The sequence below is a fragment of the Alternaria atra genome (genome assembly GCF_907166805.1).
Source record: "Alternaria atra isolate CS162 genome assembly, contig: 29, whole genome shotgun sequence".
Lineage (NCBI taxonomy): Eukaryota > Fungi > Ascomycota > Dothideomycetes > Pleosporales > Pleosporaceae > Alternaria > Alternaria atra.
This window is the reverse complement of record NW_025091327.1, coordinates 128,081-152,368: the sequence shown is the minus strand read 5'-3', so window position 1 is coordinate 152,368 and position 24,288 is coordinate 128,081. Positions and strand designations below refer to the sequence as shown.

The 24,288-nt window shown below is 51.9% G+C and overlaps 10 protein-coding genes across 10 annotated transcripts; 4 read left to right on the top strand and 6 right to left on the bottom strand.

Annotated features, from left to right (window-relative positions):
• Positions 1-117: 117 nt before the first annotated feature.
• On the bottom strand, positions 118-387 carry ALTATR162_LOCUS8330 (uncharacterized protein; the record flags this gene model as incomplete). The annotated part of the gene is made up of 1 exon (XM_043315960.1): positions 118-387. The coding sequence occupies one exon, from the start codon at positions 385-387 to the stop codon at positions 118-120; it is 270 nt and encodes an 89-aa protein (XP_043171895.1).
• Positions 388-923: 536 nt separating this feature from the next.
• On the top strand, positions 924-1,624 carry ALTATR162_LOCUS8329 (uncharacterized protein; the record flags this gene model as incomplete). The annotated part of the gene is made up of 2 exons (XM_043315959.1): positions 924-1,104; positions 1,173-1,624. The coding sequence occupies 2 exons, from the start codon at positions 924-926 to the stop codon at positions 1,622-1,624; spliced, it is 633 nt and encodes a 210-aa protein (XP_043171894.1).
• Positions 1,625-2,609: 985 nt separating this feature from the next.
• On the bottom strand, positions 2,610-4,745 carry ALTATR162_LOCUS8328 (uncharacterized protein; the record flags this gene model as incomplete). The annotated part of the gene is made up of 1 exon (XM_043315958.1): positions 2,610-4,745. The coding sequence occupies one exon, from the start codon at positions 4,743-4,745 to the stop codon at positions 2,610-2,612; it is 2,136 nt and encodes a 711-aa protein (XP_043171893.1).
• Positions 4,746-6,777: 2,032 nt separating this feature from the next.
• ALTATR162_LOCUS8327 (uncharacterized protein) lies at positions 6,778-7,934 on the bottom strand (the record flags this gene model as incomplete). The annotated part of the gene is made up of 4 exons (XM_043315957.1): positions 6,778-6,864; positions 6,916-7,215; positions 7,282-7,683; positions 7,758-7,934. The coding sequence occupies 4 exons, from the start codon at positions 7,932-7,934 to the stop codon at positions 6,778-6,780; spliced, it is 966 nt and encodes a 321-aa protein (XP_043171892.1).
• A 1,694-nt stretch (positions 7,935-9,628) lies between these two features.
• Positions 9,629-12,147, bottom strand: ALTATR162_LOCUS8326 (uncharacterized protein; the record flags this gene model as incomplete). Its single annotated transcript, XM_043315956.1, has 2 exons — positions 9,629-12,061; positions 12,115-12,147. 2 exons carry the CDS (start codon positions 12,145-12,147, stop codon positions 9,629-9,631), a joined length of 2,466 nt encoding a protein of 821 aa, XP_043171891.1.
• Positions 12,148-15,500: 3,353 nt separating this feature from the next.
• On the top strand, positions 15,501-16,809 carry ALTATR162_LOCUS8325 (uncharacterized protein; the record flags this gene model as incomplete). Its single annotated transcript, XM_043315955.1, has 5 exons — positions 15,501-15,555; positions 15,625-15,708; positions 15,983-16,222; positions 16,328-16,603; positions 16,655-16,809. The coding sequence occupies 5 exons, from the start codon at positions 15,501-15,503 to the stop codon at positions 16,807-16,809; spliced, it is 810 nt and encodes a 269-aa protein (XP_043171890.1).
• Positions 16,810-17,174: 365 nt separating this feature from the next.
• ALTATR162_LOCUS8324 (uncharacterized protein) lies at positions 17,175-17,816 on the top strand (the record flags this gene model as incomplete). Its single annotated transcript, XM_043315954.1, has 2 exons — positions 17,175-17,395; positions 17,540-17,816. The coding sequence occupies 2 exons, from the start codon at positions 17,175-17,177 to the stop codon at positions 17,814-17,816; spliced, it is 498 nt and encodes a 165-aa protein (XP_043171889.1).
• Positions 17,817-18,254: 438 nt separating this feature from the next.
• On the bottom strand, positions 18,255-21,255 carry ALTATR162_LOCUS8323 (uncharacterized protein; the record flags this gene model as incomplete). The annotated part of the gene is made up of 2 exons (XM_043315953.1): positions 18,255-20,856; positions 20,921-21,255. 2 exons carry the CDS (start codon positions 21,253-21,255, stop codon positions 18,255-18,257), a joined length of 2,937 nt encoding a protein of 978 aa, XP_043171888.1.
• Positions 21,256-22,188: 933 nt separating this feature from the next.
• ALTATR162_LOCUS8322 (uncharacterized protein) lies at positions 22,189-22,587 on the top strand (the record flags this gene model as incomplete). Its single annotated transcript, XM_043315952.1, has 2 exons — positions 22,189-22,200; positions 22,255-22,587. The coding sequence occupies 2 exons, from the start codon at positions 22,189-22,191 to the stop codon at positions 22,585-22,587; spliced, it is 345 nt and encodes a 114-aa protein (XP_043171887.1).
• Positions 22,588-22,822: 235 nt separating this feature from the next.
• Positions 22,823-24,142, bottom strand: ALTATR162_LOCUS8321 (uncharacterized protein; the record flags this gene model as incomplete). The annotated part of the gene is made up of 1 exon (XM_043315951.1): positions 22,823-24,142. One exon carries the CDS (start codon positions 24,140-24,142, stop codon positions 22,823-22,825), a length of 1,320 nt encoding a protein of 439 aa, XP_043171886.1.
• Between the last annotated feature and the right edge of the window lie 146 nt (positions 24,143-24,288).

Sequence of the window (24,288 nt, the reverse complement as noted above, 5' to 3'; positions counted from 1 at the left end):
GTGAGGAAACAATCTAATAACGATGACTCACTGCTTTTAGATGTCTTGGTGTCATGAAGGCATTTGTTTCAGTGAGTCCTCTTGCACGTTTTCCTCCGAATCTTGTTTCAAAAGCCGTCAGCGATGCAAAACCACCGCCTCCTCTAGATTTGCCAAACCGAAGCTTGTACCCTTCGAGGTTGCTAGGAGCAGAGCAAGCTTGATCAACTTCGAGATGACACGGTAGTCTACCTCTGCATACTTCTCACCCAAGGGTTCTGTAACCTGACTTGCCTCGTCTGTATCTAGAGGCGCCTGGAGAAGCTGCTTTTTCCACATACGGATCTTGCGCTGAGTGTTCGAGCATTCGTAGTGGACGATGGCCTCGAACTCTGCTTTGGATTTCATAGATTTGTTTTAACCGGTGCGACGTGGCTATGGTAGTGACGTACATCATTCCTTGGGATGAATAAACCAATGATATGTGCAGAACATCGCTACCATTTCCACCGGATCAAGAATCTGGCTATGCCGCGCATCGGGGGCAGGGTCAATCGTCTCTGAACGAAACATTTGCTGACCTAGTGGACAACACAAGTCCGCCGATAGTGTATCACCTCAAGCAGTTCCGTATTCGAAACCATCTGACGAACATCCTGAATGGCCTGCTAGACGGATCCTCCCAGAGGAAGCGTATCTCACACTGGAATCCTTATTCATTCGAGCTCAATAACATTGTCCGCACCGCAACGCACTCGAGCGAAGACAAAGGAAAATAAATATAGTGGATGGAAGAGCCAGCTCGCGGCTACTCTCCAAGCGGCTTTTGCGTTCCAACTCAAGGTCAAGCGATTTGGAGATGCTTAATTTAGGATTGTTTGGTCCTCACGATTTGCTTGGTGTCCAAGAGGCAGAGCAACTATACGGCCGGTATCCAAAAAACCATGGTGTCATGGAAGATGAGCAACAAAGCCGTGATTGTATACTGCGACAATTTTGTCTTCTCCGCTGTTGGACTATTTCTGGCCCTCATGATCATCGGTCTTGTAATTCTCTTCAGAATCGGGAAGAACATGGCCGGCGTTGATCGCTCGAATATCCTCATCTTCCTTTTGGACTCTGGCTGTTTCCGGTATCACGCTTCTTAAGAGTTGGTATACCAAAGACTGGTCCTGGTATGATTTTATGCACAGGCAACTACCATGTAAGAGCGTTGAAGAGCTTTGAAGAGCTCGGCGAATTCATGGGAGTGAATGAGCAGGTGATTATGATGTATCTCCTTCGAAATGACCACCAACGATTCTACACGACTGGAGAATATAACGGTCTGTTTCAGCGCACCGCCCTCGGAATTGGGGATGGATTTGCGATCGACTATCCGCTGAAGCTACCTACGCTGATCGCGTGTGGGTTCCTTGTTTTCAAGGTTGCGAGCGAGGACGGAGCGTACTTGATTTACATCGGTGGTAAGAGGAGGAATGGGTCGATACACTGCGGTAGTAACGCGAAGGTCTTGGTTTGCAGGGCACCAAGACTAGCTGGGCAGGACAACGAAGAAGTCGAGTTGTACTTCAAGGAAGAAGAATTCTCTTGGGAAACAAGCTATGGTCTCTATACCAATCGGAATATTCTGTTTGGGCAATAGAAGTGTTTGAGCTTGTAAGAGACTATTGCTTAAGGACCTCTTCCGTGATGGTTTTACAATCTTGCAGGATGTAAGGCCTTGTGTTAGCTAATTAGAAACCAAACGAGTCGGAAGTATAAGAGGCGACTCATGTACAGGAGAATCGGACTTTACTATGCTAAGTTGGAGAAATGTCTAGGATCAGAAGCGTGCGTGAAAATAGCGACATATCCTCTCCACCAGATACTGGAGAACTTGGTGCAACTTGTGCAACTTGTCCGGTATAGATCTGGGAAGGCATTCCGATTGAAGAGACGCATGCAGTCAACACCGTATTTGCAAGGCCGCCTCCGCTGCGTCTGCTACCTGTATAGTCGCCATGCAATATAATGTTTGAACAATGTAGTTTCATGGAATCCAGACAGAAGAGACAAGGCAATAGAGGTAAGGTACACAATTGACCGTTTTCGCGAAATATGTACTGTTATCACTAAACAGGCCCTGGGTTTGCACAACACCTTCACCCTGCTCCTCCTCCGGCTCCACCCATCCACCATCCCTGGTATAAATATAGTACATTAGGTAGACATATCATGTCCTTGACCGAATAGGCCCAGAACCAGCCTTTGCATCCTTTCCAAACCCCACTCCTTTACCAAATTTCCAATAGATAACAAACCAAGAAACTCCTGGTATATGATATAACCCAACTCAAGCCTAGGTAACCAACAAAAAAACAACGTGATTTGTATATACTAGAAGCATAATCCTTCAAGCCACCTCACTTTTTTGCCAAACGCGCCTTAAATAATGCTTTCGACGCATTGAAGGAATGGAGGGCAACGAAAAAAAAAGAGAGATAAGAAATAGTCCAGTTGTGTTGAAAAAGATGGAACCATGGAACAACTCGCAAAATCAACCCTCAAAACACCTGCGGTAATTAGTAAACCTCCCACCGAATCCTGGTTGCCCCTCCCATGTCTACTCCTATAAACTCTCGCCCTCTTCAATCAAAAGCCCCAGGCATATTCATACTCGTGCCCGTAGAAGCAGGAATCCTCAGACTAAGTCTATTACCGCTCTCATCCTTCTTCCTGCTCTGCACAGCGGGTGCCGGGTTCGAAGATGAGCGTAGACGTTGCAACGCTGGTTTTTCTAGCGATTTCTTCACTTCGTCTTGGAGTTGAGCTTCAGCATCTTGTTCAATTTTCTTCTCCTCCTCGATGGTCAACGAAGGTATCGACGAGGTGGCGGGAGCAGCAGCGGCAGGCTCATCCCCTTGACCGTTGCCCTTGGCTAGCGCTGCTTCAGCTTCTGGATGGGCGAGTGGAGTAGATCCGGGTTCCGGGACATCGTCGCTCGAGATGATGGTCTTGCCAATAGAAATCCTCTTAGCTTTGTCCTCGCTCTTGCTCCGAAAAGGGTCTTCCTCGCTCTTCCTCGACTCGTTTGCCATTGTCGATGCGGCTGAGCCACTCGCTGTAATATCTCTGGGCTCAAATGAGATGACGCTCTCCTCACTCATCCTCTCTTCGCGCTTGATATCGTCGTTTGTAAATGTAGGACTCCGTGGGCTGTCTCGCAGGGGAACAAAAGATGGAACCACACCTCCACCAACTCTCGTCCAAAACATGCGCTCACGAAGTCGCACACTCTCTTCCCAGGTGGATTTCTTCTCTTCTTCTGTCTCGGCTCGCCAATGCCCTGCAGCTACCATGCGCAGAAAACCAATGTAATCACATGTTGCCCTGACACGACCCAAACACCAATCACAAAGCGGGTAGCGCTGCGAATCTTCCGTGTCGGAGGGCTTGAATCGGAACTTTCGGGCGTACTGGTCGCCATTTCTTGCTTCTCCACATAACGAGCATGGAAAGATGGGAACTCGGAACTTGGATGACGGAGCAGGATTTGGCTCTACAACCAGGGAACCAGAAGTGATGCTGTTGAGCACTGTACGGCGTGCCATCCATGAGAGTCCGGGAGCGATATCCAGGCGCAATGTTGGTTCTATGTCCTCGACTAGAGCGCGTTTGTAGAACTTTTCATCCTTCAAGTTAGGCATACCAGTAGTGGCTACAGATTCGCGAGGCGAGTTGGTGGCTGAGGTAGGCGACTTGGACGGTAGAGACGTGGTGGAGCTATTGGTCAGTGAGCCAAGTCCGAGTACGTTCAGACTGCTGTAGTTGCCGCTCGAAGCACGACTGGCTGGGGCCGAGGAACGCGCGCTGATCTTGAGCATGTCTTGAAATTCCTTGAAAGCGGCAAGGTCAGATCGTAGCACAGGGTGGATTAGATGCGAAAAGTGGAGCGGGTGATCAGGGCTGATCTCGTCGGTTCCCGGCGTACTGGGTGTTAGGTTCATAGCCTCGAACAGTTTGCTCATCTTGTCCGCTGGGGTGATGCCGGGGGTTGAAGGAGCGGTGTTTGTTGTAAGAATGTGGCTTTCGTTATCATCGCCATGGGAGCTCATCTTCTCCACAACACCTTTGAGATCATGTAATTGGTCTTGGAGAGAGTGTTGGAGCACTTCGGCATCGCCCAGCTGTTGCCTAAGTTGCTCGCCGCGTTTCTCAGAAGCCTCAGTTTCTTTGCGTGCAGCTGCGACCATGACATTAGCCTCTTCGAAGAGCGCAGCCGTCAGGGCCTCGACCTCGCTGTCAGTCTTGCGTTTCGCCGACTCTGCTTGGGCTCTTCGTTTGCGCTCCTCGTGCAGTTCGCTGGACAACTGCTTCTCCATCTTGTCGTAAACGATCTTGTCCACTAGCAGACCTTTTGAGACCTTCTCCTCGTGCTGCCTAACCTGGGCTTCGAGTTGCGCCAGCCTCTCTCTTGCGGATTCTAGCTCATGTCTCGTCTGCTGCAGTGAGTCGTCGAGCATGGTTGAGTGGTTGATGGCGTTGATGAGCTTGGTGCTGAGTGTGGAGACTTCTTGGCTCAGGTCTGGGTGGGAGTCGGTCGAGTCGTGGCGTGAAAGAGGGGGTTGTGGGGTGGCTGAGCGCGGGTCGGGGATGGTATTCATGCCATCGCTTTCGGACTGCGACTGCGACTGGGCTGTTTTGGCGAGTTGTGGCGTGGATATGGATCGGGTGACGTGATTCTTGGGTATGGGCGACAAGGAGCGAAGGCGCGAGGGGGTCATGGTGCCTGAGCCGTGAACCCAGGGGGCGGAATGGGCTATGAAGCTGGTGGGTGAATGTAGGTTAGCAGTGTCCGGGCAGCGCCTCGCTCCTCCAACATCGACTTACGCGTACTCGGCCATGGTATTAGTCGATGCAGACAATCTGCTATATCCTCCAGAGCATTACAAAATCAACGGCAAGTGGCAGGAAAGCGCGGCAGGCGAAGTGGGCAGACAAAGGAGTGACGTGACGACAGGCGCGAGGAGCGAAGTAACGAAGCGGAACGTAGCGACGAGGCGACGAGGCGAAGCGTGCGACTACGAGGCTAGTCGTGGAGAGCGTCGGGAAGTATCCAATCTTTACAGCACGCAGGCATTCATCCCAAAGCTATCCTCAACAACCGCAAGTAGGACAAGGCAAAAACACAACAACGGAGAACAAGGTGCACAGGAATTGATAACGTTGGAGAGAGAGAGAATGACTACATAGAAACGGGCAGGTGGTGGCACTGTACGGTTACGACAGCGATTGCGCTGCACCGGAACCACGGTCGGCTCGGGCGCTTACGCTCAGATCGTCTTCCAAGCCCCGCCCGCCGCCAATCAAACCTACGACATGACGACGACGCCCAACGAGGGTCCCTTTCCCTAGGCCTTTTTCCTTTTCCTTTCAATAGTTCTTCCTGCACTGCACTGCGCTGCGTCGCACTGCCACACCCAAGTACCGTGCTTGGACCTGTTCGTTTACTCTTGTACCTTGCACCATGTGATACATGTTGCTTTGCATATTTCACTGCTTTCTTCTCTTCTCTTCCCGTCTCTGCCACGTGCATATATATCCTTCCCTATCCGAGAACGGCTGATTGGCTACCCGTTGACATCATCGTGCCTACAAGCCAAGCCTTTTCCATCTCAACCCATCCCTTCTCTAGTTGATCAACATGGGAAAATGCCAGGGCCTCTCTCTCTCTCGCTCTCGTTCTCTTAGCTATTATAAGCAGTCAAGAAAAACAATCTTTGATCAACATCCTTGTTCGTGTTGGGAAGTGCCAATACTTTTTTGGCCGTCTCGTATCATGTCTCGTATCAGGTACGAACTTGACACAATGGAAAATCTAGGGCTTGACAGCTGTCACGTCTAATCGTAAAAATACCCGCTGGTAATACATGCATCTTGCTTATCCAAAGCTCACAAACTCTGAGCCCATTACTCGACGAATCTGACATTACACCTAGTTGCATACCAAAGCAAAACCCTTTCAAATCACCATGTTACCACAGCAATACTTCACAGACATTGCGCACAGACTGTATATTTCACCAAGCCAACTTCAAACATGTTGCAAGGGGATACGCATACTCCATTCTCGAGACCACTAGCTTACATCCCTCATCCCCAAAAAGGTTGCTTGTTGAACGCGACAAAAAGAAAAAAAGGAAAAATAAAAAAAGACTGACATTATCGCATGTAGCATGCAAGCCTTACACCCCGTCATAACAAGCCTCGAGCCCAATGAAAATGGAGTAATAAGCCTACACAAGCCCCAACAAAGGCCAGCGATGAATTGCCCTCATGCTGCTTCCCACTCTTATGCTACCCAGATAATTGACGGAAAAAGGCCGTGTATCCTGTCCTTTCCTTTTCTTGCCTTCGCCATGCTTTCTGAAATGCTGTTGCTGCCCATGATGCCGACATGATGAATGCTCTCATATCCGCCATCTTGTGCTGCCACCAAAGTGCAAAAAACAAAGGCCATCATCGTCGAATCGTCCAGGAAAGAAGGGTCCACCGTGGTGCCCTTTTGTGCTGATGATGCGTGCGCAACGGTGCTGGAATGACAAGAAATCAAGCACGGGATTTGTGTACAAATGTCGAAGGCCGTCTGGGTAGCCGTAGCCGAAGGGTGGGTAGCGAAATCGAGATCGAGCGTTTTTCGGGTCGTTCGGCATCGGGACTCGGGGGAGGGCTAACGATTGCCATCGTCTAACGACGCCCAAACCTGCTACAAGAGAAGTTCGTATTGATTCTGAATGAGAGTAGTGGTGACTACTTCTAGGTTTTCTTGGTGCGTGGAGACACTGGTCTGCCGCTGCCAAGGTTGGGGACGTACTTTTGTTTCTTCTCTGCGGGCTTGAGAATCTGCACAGACTGTCAGTATGTGTTTGACCTGGTTCAGTGTTGAGAGCTTACCTGGAAGGAACACAACAGACTCTCGTCGACGCTCATCATCGCACCTGCATTGTCAAATTCACCGCAGTAGTTGGGTGCGCTGAATAGTGTTACGAGCTGACGCTTGGAAAAGAATTCGTAACCGTCTTCTACGACTTGATGCGCACGGCAGATGAGGTCCATGTCATGCTTTTGCAGGAAGCGCGATACCACGTCTGGTCCGAATGTGAAGCTCACACCTCGGTCGTTCTCGCTCCATCCGGTGATGTCCTTATCTGGGTCGGACCAAAGCAGATCGCAGAGGAGACCGCAGTCGGGAATCTATCATGGTTAGCCTATGCATTCTATAGATGACGATGTTGTGGTTGTCATCTAAGCCTGACTCACATCGGTAGGTCGCATGACGCGCCTAATCTGCTCCATGGAGTTGAGATCTGGACTGAGACCGCCGTGCATGGTGAAGATCTTCTCGTCGATAATGGCGGCAATGGGCAGACAGTTGAAGCAGTCGGTGAAGGTCTTCCACAGCTTGATGTTGTATCTTCGTTTGCACTCGTCGTAGAAGCCGTAAATGCGGTTGATGGAGGCGCACTCGTGGTTGCCACGGAGAACGAAGAAGTTCTCGGGGTACTTGATCTTGTACGCAAGCAAAAGGCATATCGTCTCGAGAGACTGCTTGCCACGGTCGACGTAGTCGCCTAGGAAGAGGTAGTTGGCCTCTGGAGGGAAGCCACCATACTCGAAGAGCCGTAGCAGGTCGTAGTACTGGCCGTGGATATCTCCGCAAATCTGATGGGGAAACAAGTCAGTAGGTGCTCAGAAGCCGCATCTTGGGCTTCGCAGCACTACGTGTTGTGACTGACCTTTATCGGTGCCTCGAGTTCGAGCAGGATAGGCTGTGAAATGAAGATTTCGCGCGCCTTGGTGCACAAGTAGCGGATCTCCGTCTCGAGCAGCTGCACCTGCTTGCCAGGCCTGCTGCCGCGGACCTCAAGTAGACGGTCTATGATGGAGTCCAGGTCCACCTCGTTTTCGGCCATAGCTGTGGCTTGCTACTGGCGCTGGTGTCGGTGGCTGAAGGTGCAAGGGAAGACCTCGCGCGGGTGGGTAGGGAAGGATTGCGCGTAGCACTGGCGATAATTCTCCTGCACCCCATGTGTTAGTAGCGCACCATTTGTCGGTCATAGCGGGCTGCAATCCAAGTGCCAACGTACCTCTGATCTCAATGAGTCGGCTGGATCGGGTCGCAGGTGGTGGACGACTATGTGCGGGTGGAGTATGGCTCAAAGCCCCTCAAAAGTGCCTGGCGGCTGGGCTGGGATCACGCGACGGGTGGGTCGGCTGCGATGTGCGATGGTCAATTGTGCTCGTTGAGACGGTGATACCTGTGCGGGCTGCTGCTGTGTTGTGGGCAGTCGAGCGCGGTGGGAGCGGGGGAGGGCGCTGAGGCGTTGTTATGACCGGAGCCTGTCGAGTGGGATGCTGAGAGTGACTTCACCGCCTGTAACAAGCGGGCGACGGCGTGACTGCGAAGAGGCTGCGGCTAATGACGTGCGAACTGCTCGACACTGTAGACCTAGGGGGGAAGCGTGAGAAATGTTTGTATACACTGACTTGTAGGCCGGGTTGGGTTGCGGTGGTGAGAAGATCGCGGCGCCTGAGTGTTTTGCAAGTCAGTTTCAGTTGGGCTAGCACCCTCTCGTGCCAAGCCAGCCGCCCCTAGACCTAGAACAGACGCGCGTCGGACCGTGGGAAGCATGTATAAAGGCCTCGATTCCCTTACGGATCAAACAATGCAAGTGAATGGCAAATCAATTGTCTTGGATAAGCATATAGGGTTTTTTTGCGGCTCAGGTACCGGCGTGGCATCTTCCGACACTCTGCAAATGGTCAGGTGCAACTGCCGCCCAGCCATATCTAGCCCTCCATCGCCACACCCCTCCAGTCACTTTAACCGTGTGCACATTTACAGGACGGCTCTTTCGTGAATTCCAGCGACTTTGTTCGTAAACAACAGTGTTGACCCCGTGTCAACACAGCCCCTTCTAGACTCCGGCGTTTCTTCGCTCCAGAAAACCGAGCATTGGTTCAGAAACACAGAATGCTGATCTGTGGCGAGAAACATCCCCAGCACCTCTCACGTGTCACATACAATCCAATCACACACATCCCTTGCCATTGAACGACTGTCATCGTTATATTCATGCGAGCATTCACCCGTAACGCGCGCTTCATTATGCAATAGACCAATCAACGCCCTCATTCTGCCTCCACACTAGAACTTGAACGACGCTAACAAGCAGCAGAAAGAAGAAAACAAAAACCATGCATTTGTCGCCGATAAAAGTGAGCAATCAACTTACTCCGGGAGTACAGTGCGCCGACATGGAAATATCTTACAAAACCCATTCCGACAAGAACATGGTCGTTATGTTCCCGAAAAGGAATACGCAGAAATGCAACACTGCCGCCTTTTGATCATAGAGGGAGAAACACCACCAACAGGTCTCGAAACAGCCATGTGAGATAGACTTTATCGGTACAACGAGCGTGACAAATTGCGACGCCCAGTCCGACGGATATCCGTCCAACGCCTTGCCCAAATCTTGACAAACTAAAGGACGAACAAACTATAGAGAGAAAAGTGATAGCCTCCGCAAACTGAAGTTGGAGTCTGACGAATCGAAAAATTCTTTTGGGTATCGCAAGTGTATAGATCAGGGGGGGAATTATGTTAGCCAAGTGTGCGACCAGAAACAATGCTTTGGCTTGGTGTGCGAGGCAGTGTTGGTCGAATGGTAGGGGAGCTGTATCCGCGATCTGAAGGAAAGCTGGTGACCGACGTATTGTCCCAGTTCTCATCTCCTAGCGCGCTCAGCCACGTGTTACCGAAGTCTTGACGAAGAGCCTCGATCTTCTTCTTGTACATGTCCTCACTGACATCAAACTCTGCAGATTCTGTCTCAGGAGATTTGGTCGGGTTGGTGGTATCGATTGGTGGCAGCTGTTGATGGCTTGTGTGGGTTTCGTCTGCAACGGTGCGCTCATCTGATGCAGTCTTCTTGCTAGTGTCTCCAGATACTTGCCCCTTGGATGGCTCCGCAAGCCGAGGCGTGTCTGTCACCAACGTGTTGCTAGCAGCTTTGGCGATCTTGGGAGCCTGTCCAATCACAGTGTCCTCATATGCCAAGCCTGTCAGACTCGACTGCGACGACGATTGCAGGGACTCATTCTGGGAAAGCTCAACTATTCTTCTCTTGGGACCCTTCTTTTTCTTCTGAGATCCATGTGCGCTGCGTCCACTCTTCGTACGCTGTAAGGACCCGGTACGCTGAAGTACTCCTGGCACGTCGGACGGTGTATCAATGGCTTTGACTACCTTTGGAGGTACATGTCGCGGGGGCTGCACATCATCCTCGGGTGGTGGCTTGACAATGGGAACACCATGCTTTTCAGGAACCCGATCAACAAGTTGCTTCTTCTCGGCATTGCTGGGTCCTGTAGAATCGATAACAATATCTTCTGTGTAGCCCGGTGTTTTACGAAACAGATTGAAAATGGTGATCCTGTAGGTAGTATGGGTCTTGCAGAACGGATTGCGATTGACATAGATGTCGGTTATGTCAGGAACACCGGTAAGTCGTGCGACTTCTGTGGGATCAGTCAACCTGTTGTCACGGAAGTCCACACGCTCCAAAGACAGCAACCGCTCGACACCAGCCAAGGACGTCAAGCGGTTGGAACGAAGGTTGAGCGTTGTGATGGCTGGCAGTGGGTTGCGACCTAGTGAGTGCAGACCATCGATCATGCAGTTGGAGAGGTTTAGCGCGCGTAAACAGGTCAGGCTGGCAAGACTGTCCGGAATCTCAGCAAACAAATTGGCAGAGAGATCAAGGGACTGCAGTGTGTTCGCCAAAGGAGCGAGACTGGCGACTGATATGTTGGTAAGAGCATTGTCAGCCAAACTTAGATGTCGCAGAAAACGCCATTTGGTTGCAGGGAACCAGCCCAGAGAGAGTAAGTTAGAGGAACTGCCCCTTGGAGTAGTAGAACGCACGCTAGAACTAGAGCTACCAGATGACCGGCGGATGTTTGGCGCATTTGTGGTGCTGCGACCATAGACATGAGATGAACCATGGCGGGAGCTTGGGGGACGCGTGGGAGAAGTACTACGCTGTCGCTGACCAGCCTTGGAAGAATTGTCCCGCGCTACCGCAGCACCTCTTGGGCTTGTACTTTGCTTGCTTGCGGTGGCAGGCGAGAGTGGCGGAGACTCTGATCGCGCCAGCTGACCAACTTTAGCGGACGGGCTTGCAGTAGACCATGGTGCGGAAGATGCATTTGTCTTTGCTGAGCGTCTACGACGCTTGTCCATGTCGTCCAAGACGACATTGATCAGAAGGTCAGCGGGATCGTCGACACCTGCTCGCTTGACAGTAAGGCTGCGGAGGTTTTCGGCCAGGCGGTCCCAGCCATAGAACTGTCGAAAGTCTACATCGTGAATCTCAAGCGCAGTAACATTCTTGAAAGCGAACAAAGGAACCGCAGTGTCGAAGGGAAACTCTTCGTAGCCTGCAATAAGACGAGCTTTGTGGTCAGGAGACAGCCTTAGGCATGGAATCTTGGTAAAGGCAGAGTAGAGATATCGCAAGTCTTCCTGAAGCTGGGCTTTCTGTTTCTCTGCCTTGGCTTCACTGTTTGATCCAATACGTAAGGTGGACCAAAGCGAGGACATGCCTGACATCACACTGCGGACGCTGGACACTGAATGTATGGAGTCGCGATCGGAGGATTTGGTCTTGTTGCGCTGGGCGCTGCCGAGGAACGAGACATAGTTGGTGGGCGAAGCATCCGTGTGGATGTTCTCAAGCCGCACATTCATAGGACCAACAGGTATACCGAGCTCCTCGAATCGGGAGAGAATGTAGAAGAGATGGTGGGGTGTCAGTGTAAGCTTAGCTGGCTTGATGGACTGTGAGGTGAAAGTCAGGGACGGCAAAGACAGCGCTGCCGCCCAGACACTCGATGATGAGGACGCGGGCGGGCTAGCAGGGCCGTTGGACGATGAGGGTGAAGTGATGGCCTGGCCATTCTTAGGATTCTGCCGCTGCAGCTGTAGGGCGTTGGCCAGGGCCTTTTCGTGTGTCCGTACAAAGTATGCCAAGTTCTAGAGCCGTGTCAACGCATGTCTCCCGCAAAACCAGTCACTGGGAACCGCACCCTTATGAAGATGTGGCCATCCTCGGTATCCATGATGAAAGAACTGCAGACAACGACTGCATATAGGGCGCCGCGGCTGTCCTGACAAAACACGACCTTTTCCGGGGGGGGACGGCGCGGTACGAGGGCCGTGAGTGAGGAGTGGGCGAGGTACCTCCGCTGGGGGACGCGGCGACCTAGGTACTGAGCCAGTCAGTGAGAGACACAGAGTTAGAGTGACTGGACAGGTAGTCACAGTCGACGACGCTGGCGAAGAAAGTCTTGGCGGCGGGGGATTGGACTCGACATACAAGAGGACTTGGACTGTCGGACGGGCAGAATAATATGCAGCGGCGCAGGGAGAGCAGCCCACTGGCGGCCGGCCGTAGCACAGAGCTTGAAGCCAAGCGGCGTGTTCTAGGTGTGAGCCAAAAAGAGGTGCAGCAGCGACTGCAGCGGAGGCCCGGGATAGAGATACTGGCCAGGGAAAAAGACGACCCGAGGCGCACGCTGGCTCGAGGTGCAGCTGGGGGAAAAATCAAAAACCCGCGCTGATTCGCGCAGGGGCCGTCGTGGACAAACACAAGAGTGAATGGGCTTGAGTGGGGAGGGCGGTCGAGCACCTGAGAAATTAGATGGCTTCCCGAACACGGCTTGCCGCCTTGGAACGCCCGGTGATCTGGAGGGGCCTAGCAGACAAGCCTTTGCAATGCCGTCGATGGAGAGTCTCTGCAGGAAGAAGCAGAGGAATAGGGGCGACGATGAAGGATATCGCGGGGAGGAACCTTGTTTGAGAGGTGCAACGGTGGACAATGGCACGCAGCCCAAGGGCATCAAGAGGGCATCAAAAGCTGGCTCCCAGGTTGTAAATCCAACTTGGGACAAGACCCCTGCGGCGCCTGATTGGCTCACATGCAGATAGCGCTAGTAAACGCGCCTTCCCTGCCTGCACCCTCACCCTGCTCTGAATCTCACACTCGAAGAAATGCATAGACATGGTACGCATCGCTGGCTGACTACGGTACCAAGGGGAGGCTCATTCACACTCGCTCAGCATGGTTCGGACTTGGCTATGGAGAGGCCTCATCGCTCTAATGCTCCTCGGCCTTGCTTTCCACGCTTGCCTCTCACCAACCACCCGCTGATAACGACTACAGGCCCCGACTCTGGAGGATTGTCGTGATAGACAGCTGCCGTGTTTTGCGAAGTCGTGCCTTTGCCGAGCATTGCCTGCAGGAGCTAGCTGGCATCAGATCCGACGCTTGTCACTCGGGCCAATTGCGATGTCATTTCGTTGCACCACAATAACTTTTGCTCACTTTGCCGGCCATATCATCTGCCTGACACAGCAGCGAGCGATGCGCATGCTTGTCACACGTCGCGTCAGAACCGTCACATGAGGGGTCAAGCATGTACAGGCGACCGTGCCGCACCACGCCGACTTGCTGGACCCTGATCCCGACCTGACCGCGTTTACCGTACATGATGTTTGTTAGATACCGAACACAAAACTTCCTTCTTGACTGCTGTTGGAACCGCCAGAACCAAAAACATGTCAGATTGCTCAGTTGATACTCGCCAAAGACAGCGCCCATCCCGGAGTTTCGACCACGCACTGCGCCTAGTACACGGCTTTGGTATCAAACACCATGGTAGCGCCAGACCCTCTACTCCCTCTCCGCTTAGCGGAACCATACAAGACACCTTCTTGCATGGGGGGCCGTGCACAGACCGAGCAGAAGAGCAAGGATCCCGGTGGGCCCGTTTAATGGCATCAGCATTTTGCTGCGAGATGACATGCCACCGGCGGTACTGCGACTCGGCGAGCACAGAACCATTGGGCGGGTTCGGGCTTCAAGAACCAGAAGAGAGCGTATCTCGAACTCAATCACAACTCGAGCTCGTCATCCCGCGGCTCAAGCCACGTTTCTGGAGGCTGAGATTCTTGGGCCGACTACAACCCCACTTGCCAGTTATATGACAGGCGACACATCCCTGCACCCGGCCCCTCAACACCATACCAGCAACATCTCACGATGCGGATGCCATGTCTTGGGTCACTCTACTTCGCCAGTTTTGCACCATGTGCTCCGCGGGTGCCTCATCCCATCGGCTATATTTTGTGTCTGCACCCACATAGCCGCTGCAACCCACACAGGCTGTAGCAGACGCTCATGCCCATTTACCAACACCCTAGAGGACTTATCGCTGTGGTTGCACCATACCATATGCTTCGGCTTTGTTCATGCTCACCGCCATGATTAACCGAGCAAGCGAACCACACAGCTGGTCCTATTCCGAGTCGTATCTGAGGCGACATCGCTTGATCCCGCGCAGCCTCAAGGCTTACAATGACAGGGGTGCGTGACTACCAGAACTTTGTGCATAGCGATCTTAGTACGCTTCTGGCCTGTTCTGTGCACACAGGGAGTAGCCCACAACGTGCATCCGGAATTCAACCCATTGCTACGCTTTCGCAGTCGCTCCACGACAATGAGAAGATCGTCGCCGAAATGGTGCCATTAGCGGTGAGGCCTCAAAACCCCCCGTTCAACCGCTTCGTCACATCTTGGTTCAGAATACCAAGCCGGCAAGTCTCCATACACCGAGTGCCGCTGCAACCGTGCTCGTCGGATGACATCCTAACAACATTTTTCTTGTCCTTCGACACCACCACTGGCGACAACTCGCTGAAGCATGACATCATCGCGCATGTGTCATCTGAAGAGGCTCCACCAGCGCTACCCAATCGACCCACTGGGCACCCATAGGGTCAGGACAAGCTTTTGTGGATTCCCGCGACTCCGATGAAGATATTATCAGATCCGTGGTATGACCCTTCAGCGCTGCATGTCGTCACACGGGCTGGATGCTTACCACTCAGGTCGTTCCCTTCTCAGATGCCTGAATCGAGCTTCATAAACTAATATTCCGCACGCATAGCTTAGGCGAAAGTAGACTTAACAAAGGCCACTTCCTAAGCTTGACAAGGCACGCGTTTACATCATACTCGAACTTGTCGCTTGGAACACTCCGATGTGGCACTTGTAGTGGGCGTGGGCGGAAGCATCTTATAAAAGTCAATCATCGTCTGAATATACGAAGGAGTTCGCATCTATGCATTGTTTGACATGGACATGTACACGGAGCGGTATCTGCACCTCCGACATGACCTTGAATCAACAATCATCATCTCGGTATTCGACTCCTATAACTCTTAAAGGGACACTCTTAGAGGCGCCAGCTTTTTCGTCGTCGTAACAGCCTCATGCTCTCGAGTCTTTCCGCAACCTGGACCGTGCTGATAACATTACCCCACCACCCCACTTCAAACATCACTTTCACAAATGCGTAGCCTTACCAACGGCCGAACAAACACCTAGATCGAACAGGACAAGAAACACGCAATGCTCATCACAGAGACACACAAAGATGTGCCGACCAAGGCAGGCGGTGACATGAGTACGTTGCTGCACGCGCCGTTCTAAATGTTGGTTCGTCACATGGAAGCTGATTTGTGTGCTCGTCCAGGGATCTTCATCTTCCATCCTACTGTCCCCAACTACCCCAAAGCCAAGTTTCCGGGAGTCGTTGTGTTCTCCGAGATATATCAAGGTATGTTAAATTATTCCAGTCTCTATTGGGATTTGCTCTTGACATGCATCGTCATTGTTGTCACTACTATCATCCTCCATTCATAATGCATACATGATTTCAATGGACCAAGAGTAATTATGGCCGCTAATTTACATATCCTCGAGTATTTACTCCCCCTTCTCTTGCCATAGAAACCCCATCACTTGTTTTGTTGCTTCCTGAAGACCACTCATTCATTTCGACCCTTCCATACGCCCCCACTCATTCCACCTACCAACTAAGTTCCGAATAGTCACTGGACCTGTCGCGCGCTTCGCCCGTCAAATAGCGTCTCAAGGCTATATCGTCGCAGCCCCATCATCCTATCACGAGTTCACAGGCCCAGAACCTCTCGCATACGATGGTCCGGGTACAGACGCCGGAAACGAATGGAAGATTACCAAGACAGTCGAAGCATATGACGAAGATGCCACACTATCCATTGACACACTGCTTGAGTTGCCAACGTGTAACGGGCGAGTTGGCGCTACCGGTACGTTTCTGTTCTCTTATATGCCGTCCCAATACTAGTCTACATCTACTGCAACCTACCTTTTAACCCCCCACTTCCACACCAATTCAAATTAACCGTAAGTAGGTATGTGCCTAGGCGGCCACCTAGCCTACCGCTGCGCCCTGGATCCGCGCATATCCAGCGCAATCTGTTACTTCGCAACCGACATTCACAGCTCCACACTGGGCAAGGGCAAAAAGGACGACTCACTCGCCCGCACCAAAGACATCAAGGGAGAACTTGTCATGATCTTTGGTAAAATGGACACTCACGTCCCACCCGAGGGCAGGGATTTGATTAGGAAGACACTTCATGAGGCTGGAGTCACGTTTTCCTTCTACGAGCCGGCTTGGGCACAGCGTAAGTTTGGTATTGGGGTGGTTGTATAGAAGTAACGTTAACACGCTGTAGATGCGTTTATCCGCGATGAACTTAGTAAGGGTCGATATGATGCGGCGTTGTCGGGAATTTGCTTTGAAATGCTAAAGGAGCTTTTCAATCGGACGCTCCGAAGTGATCTGGGACCAAGGAGTGGTGATAATGTTGAGGTAGAAGATGTTTGTTAGGATGGAATGAGTGTGGCATCAAGTCTAGGCCGTCAAGTTGTTGGGAAAGGCAGGCGGTTGCTGATCGGAGAGTGGCTCGGATTCCAATGAAGACTATATATCAGATCTAGGCGACACGCATCTGTTTCACAAGCAACTACAAGGACTATTAAGGCATCTCGACGATGGGACATGGAGGAAGAGGAGCCAATGGACCAATGAGGACGCCCGCAATATGCGCTAGCTCTAAACTGCGCTAACACCGATGCTTCTCGAACCTCGGAGCTCAAAACATCTGAATTCGCCATCCTGACGCCTTCTACTATCACCAACCGCTGTAACACCAAAACCAATCCATTTCCACATCACCACCGAATCAACCAAACATGCCTCGTCAACGCTCCGGAACCGCTCCCCCTCGCCGCCCGCAGGTCCCAGCTGCGAAGCAAGCAACCACTGCACCTGCGCCCGCTTCCTCGCGCCCGCACTCAACCGCCGCTGCTCCCCCTCGCGCACCAGCCAGCGCTCATGCGCCCCCTCAACAGCAGGCTCAGGCTCCTACACCTCAGGGACCGGGTCTGTTTGGACAAATGGCTAGTACCGCTGCGTAAGTAGATCCTAGGCATCCATCCATTTTCCACCACGAAACCATTTTGCGCCACCCATTGCCATGCTGCAGTCATGGGAAGGAATGTGGAAAATATGGTCCGAATCTCAAACCACAAATACAACTGACTAACACCCATGATAGCGGTGTCGCAGTAGGATCTTCCATTGGCCACGCAGTCGGCGGCTGGTTTGGAGGCGGTTCCTCGGCCCCCGCAGAGGCCTCGCCTCAAAACACCGAATTCTCCGCCCAGCACCAGCCCGCTGATACAGCGTCCGCTCAGATGGCTCAGTCGGGTCCTTGCGCAAATGACGTGCAAAGCTTCCGCAAGTGCATGGACGAGAACCAGGGTAGTCTGACTATCTGTGGTTGGTACTTGGACCAGCTCAAGGCGTGCCAGGCGGCAGCCAGCCAGTACTAGTGGGACGGACACTTGATATGGGAATAAAAAAACACGAATTGTATAATCTTGGGGGAAGAATGTGTGTAGAGAAAGACGCAAGGAATGCATTTGTGGAGCATAGATAGCGAACACAGCATATATCCTGCGATGGTGGCGGTGTTTGGCATAGTTGTTTATATTGGGGACCAAATCACCTCACTTTTGTTATATGCATATCGCACCTGGAGCAGAGAAATGCTCTTTCCACTGGCGAAAGCATTAACCTTTAAGGTCCTGCCTTTCTTCCCTGTGATGTGTATCTTCACGTCCCGGATTCAAGAAAATTCTCAACTTTACATATACAACCTGATTACCTGATCCCCTCTTCCAAGAGATTCAACTCCTATTCTCACACATCCACTGGTGCAATACCTTACTTCCATTCCATTCTCCTTTTCATCTCCTCCACCAGTACCTTCAATCCCAGCTAGGAACAATCTCAGCATCGCCATTATCATCCATCCTCCCCTTCCCTTTCCCCACATACACCAAGCCATTCCACTCCTCGCCCCCATGCTGTTGCGACACGCTCTCCAAACCGCCAAACACTCCTTTCCATTCATCATTCGGGTTCTCGTGCATACTGCACTCCATCGCCTCACGGTACCCCGAGTCAATCCTCCGTTTTTTGGTTGTAGATGGACCGGGCATACCCACCCCACCTCCTACCCCTACTTCTACCTCTCCGACTCTCTCTTCTAGTACCTCGTGACAGCCTCCCCTTTTAACTCCTGCAAGGAACTTGCTAGTTTGAATCGTAGTGTCGCCAAGAGCAGTAGTAGTAGTAGTAGTAATAGTAGTTGCAGCAGAATTGCTCCCAAAACCCCACTGCTTCTCAGACGTCGCATCCCCCTCCGTTGCCTGTGCAGACATGTTATTGTCGTGGAAAGGATCAGAGTACAGATCCTCGTTATTGAGCGTATCTGGACTGTCCTCCTCCTTCTCCTTCTCCTCCCTCATCAACCCCAACGACTCTTTCTTTTCAAGATATTCACTCGCATCTGTTCTTTTGTCCTTTCTTACACCAGCCTCCACCATTGTATTCATCGGCATTCCTGCCGTTCCTGTCGTTGCCGTTAAAGACTTTTTCAGAATCCTCTTCTCCCTCTCGATTTCATCAAACTTCCTCTGCGCTTCCAGCACAGCCAGCGTGATTCCACTGGCCTGTTGCTTGTATATCTGCTGGAGCGCAGCTGGGTTTGCGGCATGTTGTTTCGTGCGCAACGAGGACAGTGCTTGGTTTGCACGCTGACGAATGGTGCTTTCTTGGTTTTTTAGTTCGGTTAGTTTGGCGAGGCAATTGCGGGATTGTTGGCTTAGAGCTTGATATCTGGCTTGGTGTTGCTGTTGTTGGATTTGGAGCAGTCTAATCTGTTGTTGGGCTTGTTGTTGAGTTTGAAGCATCTGTTGGTGTTGATGTGCGTAGTCTGAGAGTGTGGGATGACTTCTCCTTGGAACACTCGTTGAACCGTTGGCTACATGTCGATATCCAGGAGCAGGAGCATGGATTTGGGACTGCTTTTGTTGTTGCTGGACTCGCATCATGCGTACGTATTGTTCCGACGTGTAGGATCGCGTTTCGCCCGAGTTTCCCGTCATGGGTATACCCTCTTGAGCCATTTTATCAGAGTCCAAAAGCACGGGAGACTGTGCGGTTTGACCAGACGGGGACTGAGGCCGCGCTGAGCTCATGTCTTCCCATTCGTGCGAAGGATACATGTCGCTCTCGAGAAGCTTTCCTAGACGTTTATTCATTTCCCGCTTCTTCCGCTCTTCATCAGCTTTGTAGGCTTCCCAGTAGTGAATTAGCTCGTTTCTTATACCACGGAATGCGATTACATCTTCTTGTTCACGCGCAACCCTGGCTTGATGTAAGAAAGTGTGCTTTCCACTTCGAAACGTCACGTCAGGTACGTGATTGGCCAGTTCAGTGTAAAAGTTACGAAATTCAGCAAACATCCTCCGAATAGGCGGTTCTTCTGTAATGGCTGTAGAGCTGTCTGAGGAGATCTGGCGCTTCCATTCGGCAGCATAAGCATCAAAAGCTGGCATATTAGCTGCCAGCATCGGTTTGTTGGTAGGCAGGGAAGGCACCGAGCAGCAGTTCTCGTAGTGACCTGTTGGCACGGAATATATCTGAGAGGTGCCAGGTATCACACAATACACCGAGTTATTGTTTGGTCGTCCATCGAATACACCACCAATACTCGGCTGTCGTACATTTCGTAGTCGTTCAAAAGGGCTAAACAAAAGCTTGGAGTTGGACAGAATCTGGTACTCGTCCCACTGGAAATCATCTAGACCAAGTCGAACTTGAAGCTTGCAGAGCTTCTTGGATTTGGCCAAAATGCCAGAGACGACCACAGAGACATAATCTGCTTCCATTAACAAATGCTCAAGAGTATGCATCAGATCCGTACCTCTGATATCATAGATTTCAACCTCCTCGTCCCAAGTAATGTTGAGACCCCGGTTGATATGAGAATGCGCATCACCCGAATTCTCCAGTAGGATATCTACAGTGTAATTCTTCACAGACGCCCAATCGAAGCTTTTCAGAAACTTCTTTTTGGCTTTGTCGGCCGCTTCCGCCATCATATGCGAAGATCCATCCGCCCGTTTGGGTTCCAGCAGTCGACGACCGCACATGAACGCACCGTCTTTGCGGACGTCAATTTTGAAGGTGACGACGCTGAAGAGTAAGTCTTTTACTTCATCGTGGATCTGACGGGATACAAGAAGGAGGTCCGTGAGTCGCATGGGAAATGCAGCTACCAGTGGTGGTGGAAGACCTGAAGGTACGAATGGCGGCGGTGGCAGCATAGGACGATTAGTCGTATGAAAAATATAAGGCTCGTCGTAACTCTCCTGGTGAACGGCAGCCGTTGATGAGCCGATCGATTCGGTGGGCAGCAGATAGCGGTAGACTTCGCATCGTAGCTCAAGCGGCAGCTGCTTGAGGAAGTAACAGGGCGTGCCTGGATGACCTTGATGATCAACACAAAGCTCAAAGTATGGTCTATGGAGCAAGATACATGGTCAGCACGTGTCTCATACACGATTCATACATGGATGCAACGTACGGCCGCCATCTGAAAAGCCTTCCGCACCTCTCTCCATCCGAGCACTTGAACTGGCACCATCCGGCAAGGCTTTGCTGATCACGATGAGAGCCGCATGTAGGAAGAAATGTAGGATGAGTGTCTTTTTGCGATTTCTTCCCAATCACTGCGCTGCATCGGAGATTTGTCTTCTTGGAAAGGCCTGAGCATCGTCTCATAAAGTTTTCTGGATCTCTGGGATTAAAGGGTGTCGATAGTTTCACGGGCACCGGTTTAGGTTCAACAATGAGTACTTCTGGCTCGGGATCGTCTTCGATTTTGATGCGATCGGAAGAAGCTTGAGACGCGGACGCCATGACCGGCGATGACGGTCAACAGACTCGTTGTACACGCCAGACGAGCGCTGAGATGATGGGTCAAAGACGACTGGAACGATGGAGGAGATGGAGTCGGAGTTTCAACAAGATGCCAGGCGCGGCAGGTTCTAGGTAGCAAACACGCCGTGTAACTTACGTCGAGCCGTCGGAACACATAGGTTTCTCCCTGAGGAGAGATGTGTTGAGCGGGGTTCTGCACTATCGCATCGGGAGGCCGCCAACTACGCGAAATGTCGTATGGAACTCTTTTGCACTCTTATGAACTTGAGTGTTGCACTCTGCGCAGGACCTCAGTCGTCCTTCGCCGCATCAGCCGTCAACTGCGTGCCCCGCTTTCTGCACATGGTACGCCCAAGCCTCCTATGGCACAAGGCCTGGACTAGGCGAATTGCCCGGTTGGCGTACATGCCTACCGATAACCTGCACAACCATTACCAAGACATGTTTCCTGCGAGGAGAGGTTCCGTGGTCGCGACGATGGAGGGCCGTTCATGATTAGCATCATGCTCTTTGCCCAATTTGTCTAGTTTCATCGGCGGGGTGACCGGGGCCGTGTGGGTTGACGATCTGCGGAGAAAGCATCGCATCACGAAACTAGACCAAGCCCCATCAACCTGCATCGTGGCTCAACCGTGCGGCGCCTCGCCCGTCTCGCTGCCATTCTAGTCATTGATCAACATGCAGCGTCTCGCGAGCACCCTCTATGCGTTCGCGCCGGCTGATGCTCGGTATTACCAAGGATACACCGAGCTCTTGACACGAGGCTGAGCAACACTTGCGGCACTTCTCAGACTGACCGGACATTTACGGCTGTGCTTGACCTTGCTTTTGGCCCCAGACAACTATCAGCTCTAGTATCGCGGAGCGTAGACACCTATATACGTGTACACATCCAGTGGACCATGCTACGCCATGGCGGATGAGGTAGATACGCAAGCATGTATTCTCCTGGCTCGAGTCGATGCTGACACCTTACAGCTTGACCCAACACGAAGCGATGCATCATCGAAGCCTTCCTTTCGAGACGCCGTGTACGGGAGCATCGGTTCCCCCAGCTCTGCTCATGACTCCGGTGTCGAAGTGAGCCCTACCAATACGTTACAACGAGGTTATCCACCTCCTAGACGATACTACATCTTCCCACCCAACATCAACGGCCATGGGCGTATGGTGCTGGCACATCGCACAGTGCCACATCTAGTCGGATTCGTGCTCGTAGTGGGTGTCTTTGCTTGGGGCGTATGCTCCGCCATATATGCCTATCCGCTCTTGGGTGGACATCCGAATGATGGGAGGGCGGGCCATGATTGAGTTGGAGCGACGTGTATAATCAGTTCATATGGGCGTATGGCGTTTGAGGTAAAGACCGCAATCGACAACGTATCCTGCTCTGCAGGCCACATGTCACTGTCACATGGACTGTCCGCTTTAGTCATGGGCATTCTCTCTCTGTTCATCTACATTTATTGTGTTTGGTAGTATGCGGGATGCTAGATGACCGGCGTATGCGAAGACTGTAGCTACAGAATTCAAGACCTGTATCCTCTCACAACTTTTCTTTCTCACGAGCTTCTTCCTTACGGGCTTCCGCCTCACCCCTCTTAATCATCAACTCTGCCTCCGCCCTGCCCCCTTTCTTCTCCTCCACAAGTGGAATTCCTTCCTCCATTTCATGCTGCACCACCATCCTCTTCCCCTTAACCAACTGCATAACCATATAATTCATCGCACATCGAATCCCCAACTCCTCGCCTCTCTTCACAATCCATCCGTTTATATAATCAATCTCGGTTTGTGCACCCTGACGTGTATCCGCTAGCATACTGCTCACGTTATCCCTGGTGCGGTGTGCCACAGCCACGACAACGGTTTCTAGACGACCCGGGTCGAAGCGCTGGGACACGTTGGGTATGTACTGGAGTTCTGGAAGTGAGCGGATGACGAGACTTATTTCGGACAGTAGGAGGCGCATTGTACGGGTTAATGCGTAGTTGTTTAAGATGGCGCCGTTTCGCGCGTCGAGAAGGGCAGTAAGTGGGTTTACAATGCAATTTACGGCTAGCTTATCGAGTTGCATTTGGAGGAGGTCAGGAGGTGAGAAGGAGGCTGCGCTCAGTACCGGTGTGCGGAGGAGGGTTCGGAGTAGGTAGCGTTGGTTGGGCGTAAACGGGAATTTGCCGCTGCTCGGGGGTGGGTACTCTGGGTTGAGTTTGTCGGGCACGTCGGGATAGACTGGTTTGCTGTCTTTTGGTGCGGTAAATCTCAACTCGGGCACATAGGGCTCGTTGGTATCGCGATCTCGCTCGTGGGGCAAGATACCTAGTGAGATCGTCCCGAAACCAGCATGGACAGTGGTAAAACGACCGTCTCGCGAGGTGTGCATGCCATGCGAATTGATCCCGAGCATATAGTGTGGTCTAGTCTCCGGATTTGGGAAGATCTCTCTGTTGACTTCCTCGATCACCCCCATGCCATTTTGCAAGAAACAAACCACGGAGTCTTTGTGTAGTCTGTGCTTTACAGAAGAGATGGCCTGTAGAACGAACGGGGCTTTCGAGCAGATGATCAGCGAGCTGATGGGTTCAGTTGATTCCCCAGGCAAGATCTGAGGCCCCTCTGGAGTGTCCACAGAGGAAGCATTCAAGCCCACCTCATGGCCATGGTATCGAACACGCGGTATTGCTAACTCGGCATCGTAACCGTCCCTTATCTCTGCATCACCTTCGGTGACCAGCGTCAGCCTTCGCTGCGAATCGTTCCATTCGTTGAACTTTTCCCATCCCCCAAATATCAACGTTACTGGAGGGGCGTTGGGTATTCCGCGCAGAGCATGCGCAACGAATTTTCCTACATTGCCGACACCCATTATATGAATACGGCGATCGAGTACAGGCTGCCTGCGATAGAAGTCGGCCGTATTATGGGAAGTTGGTGAAGGGACCGATTGATCTGGTCTATCCTTGCTGTTTCATGTAAGCCATGGTGGTTCTAGAGTAGCGCTGTGTATACGGA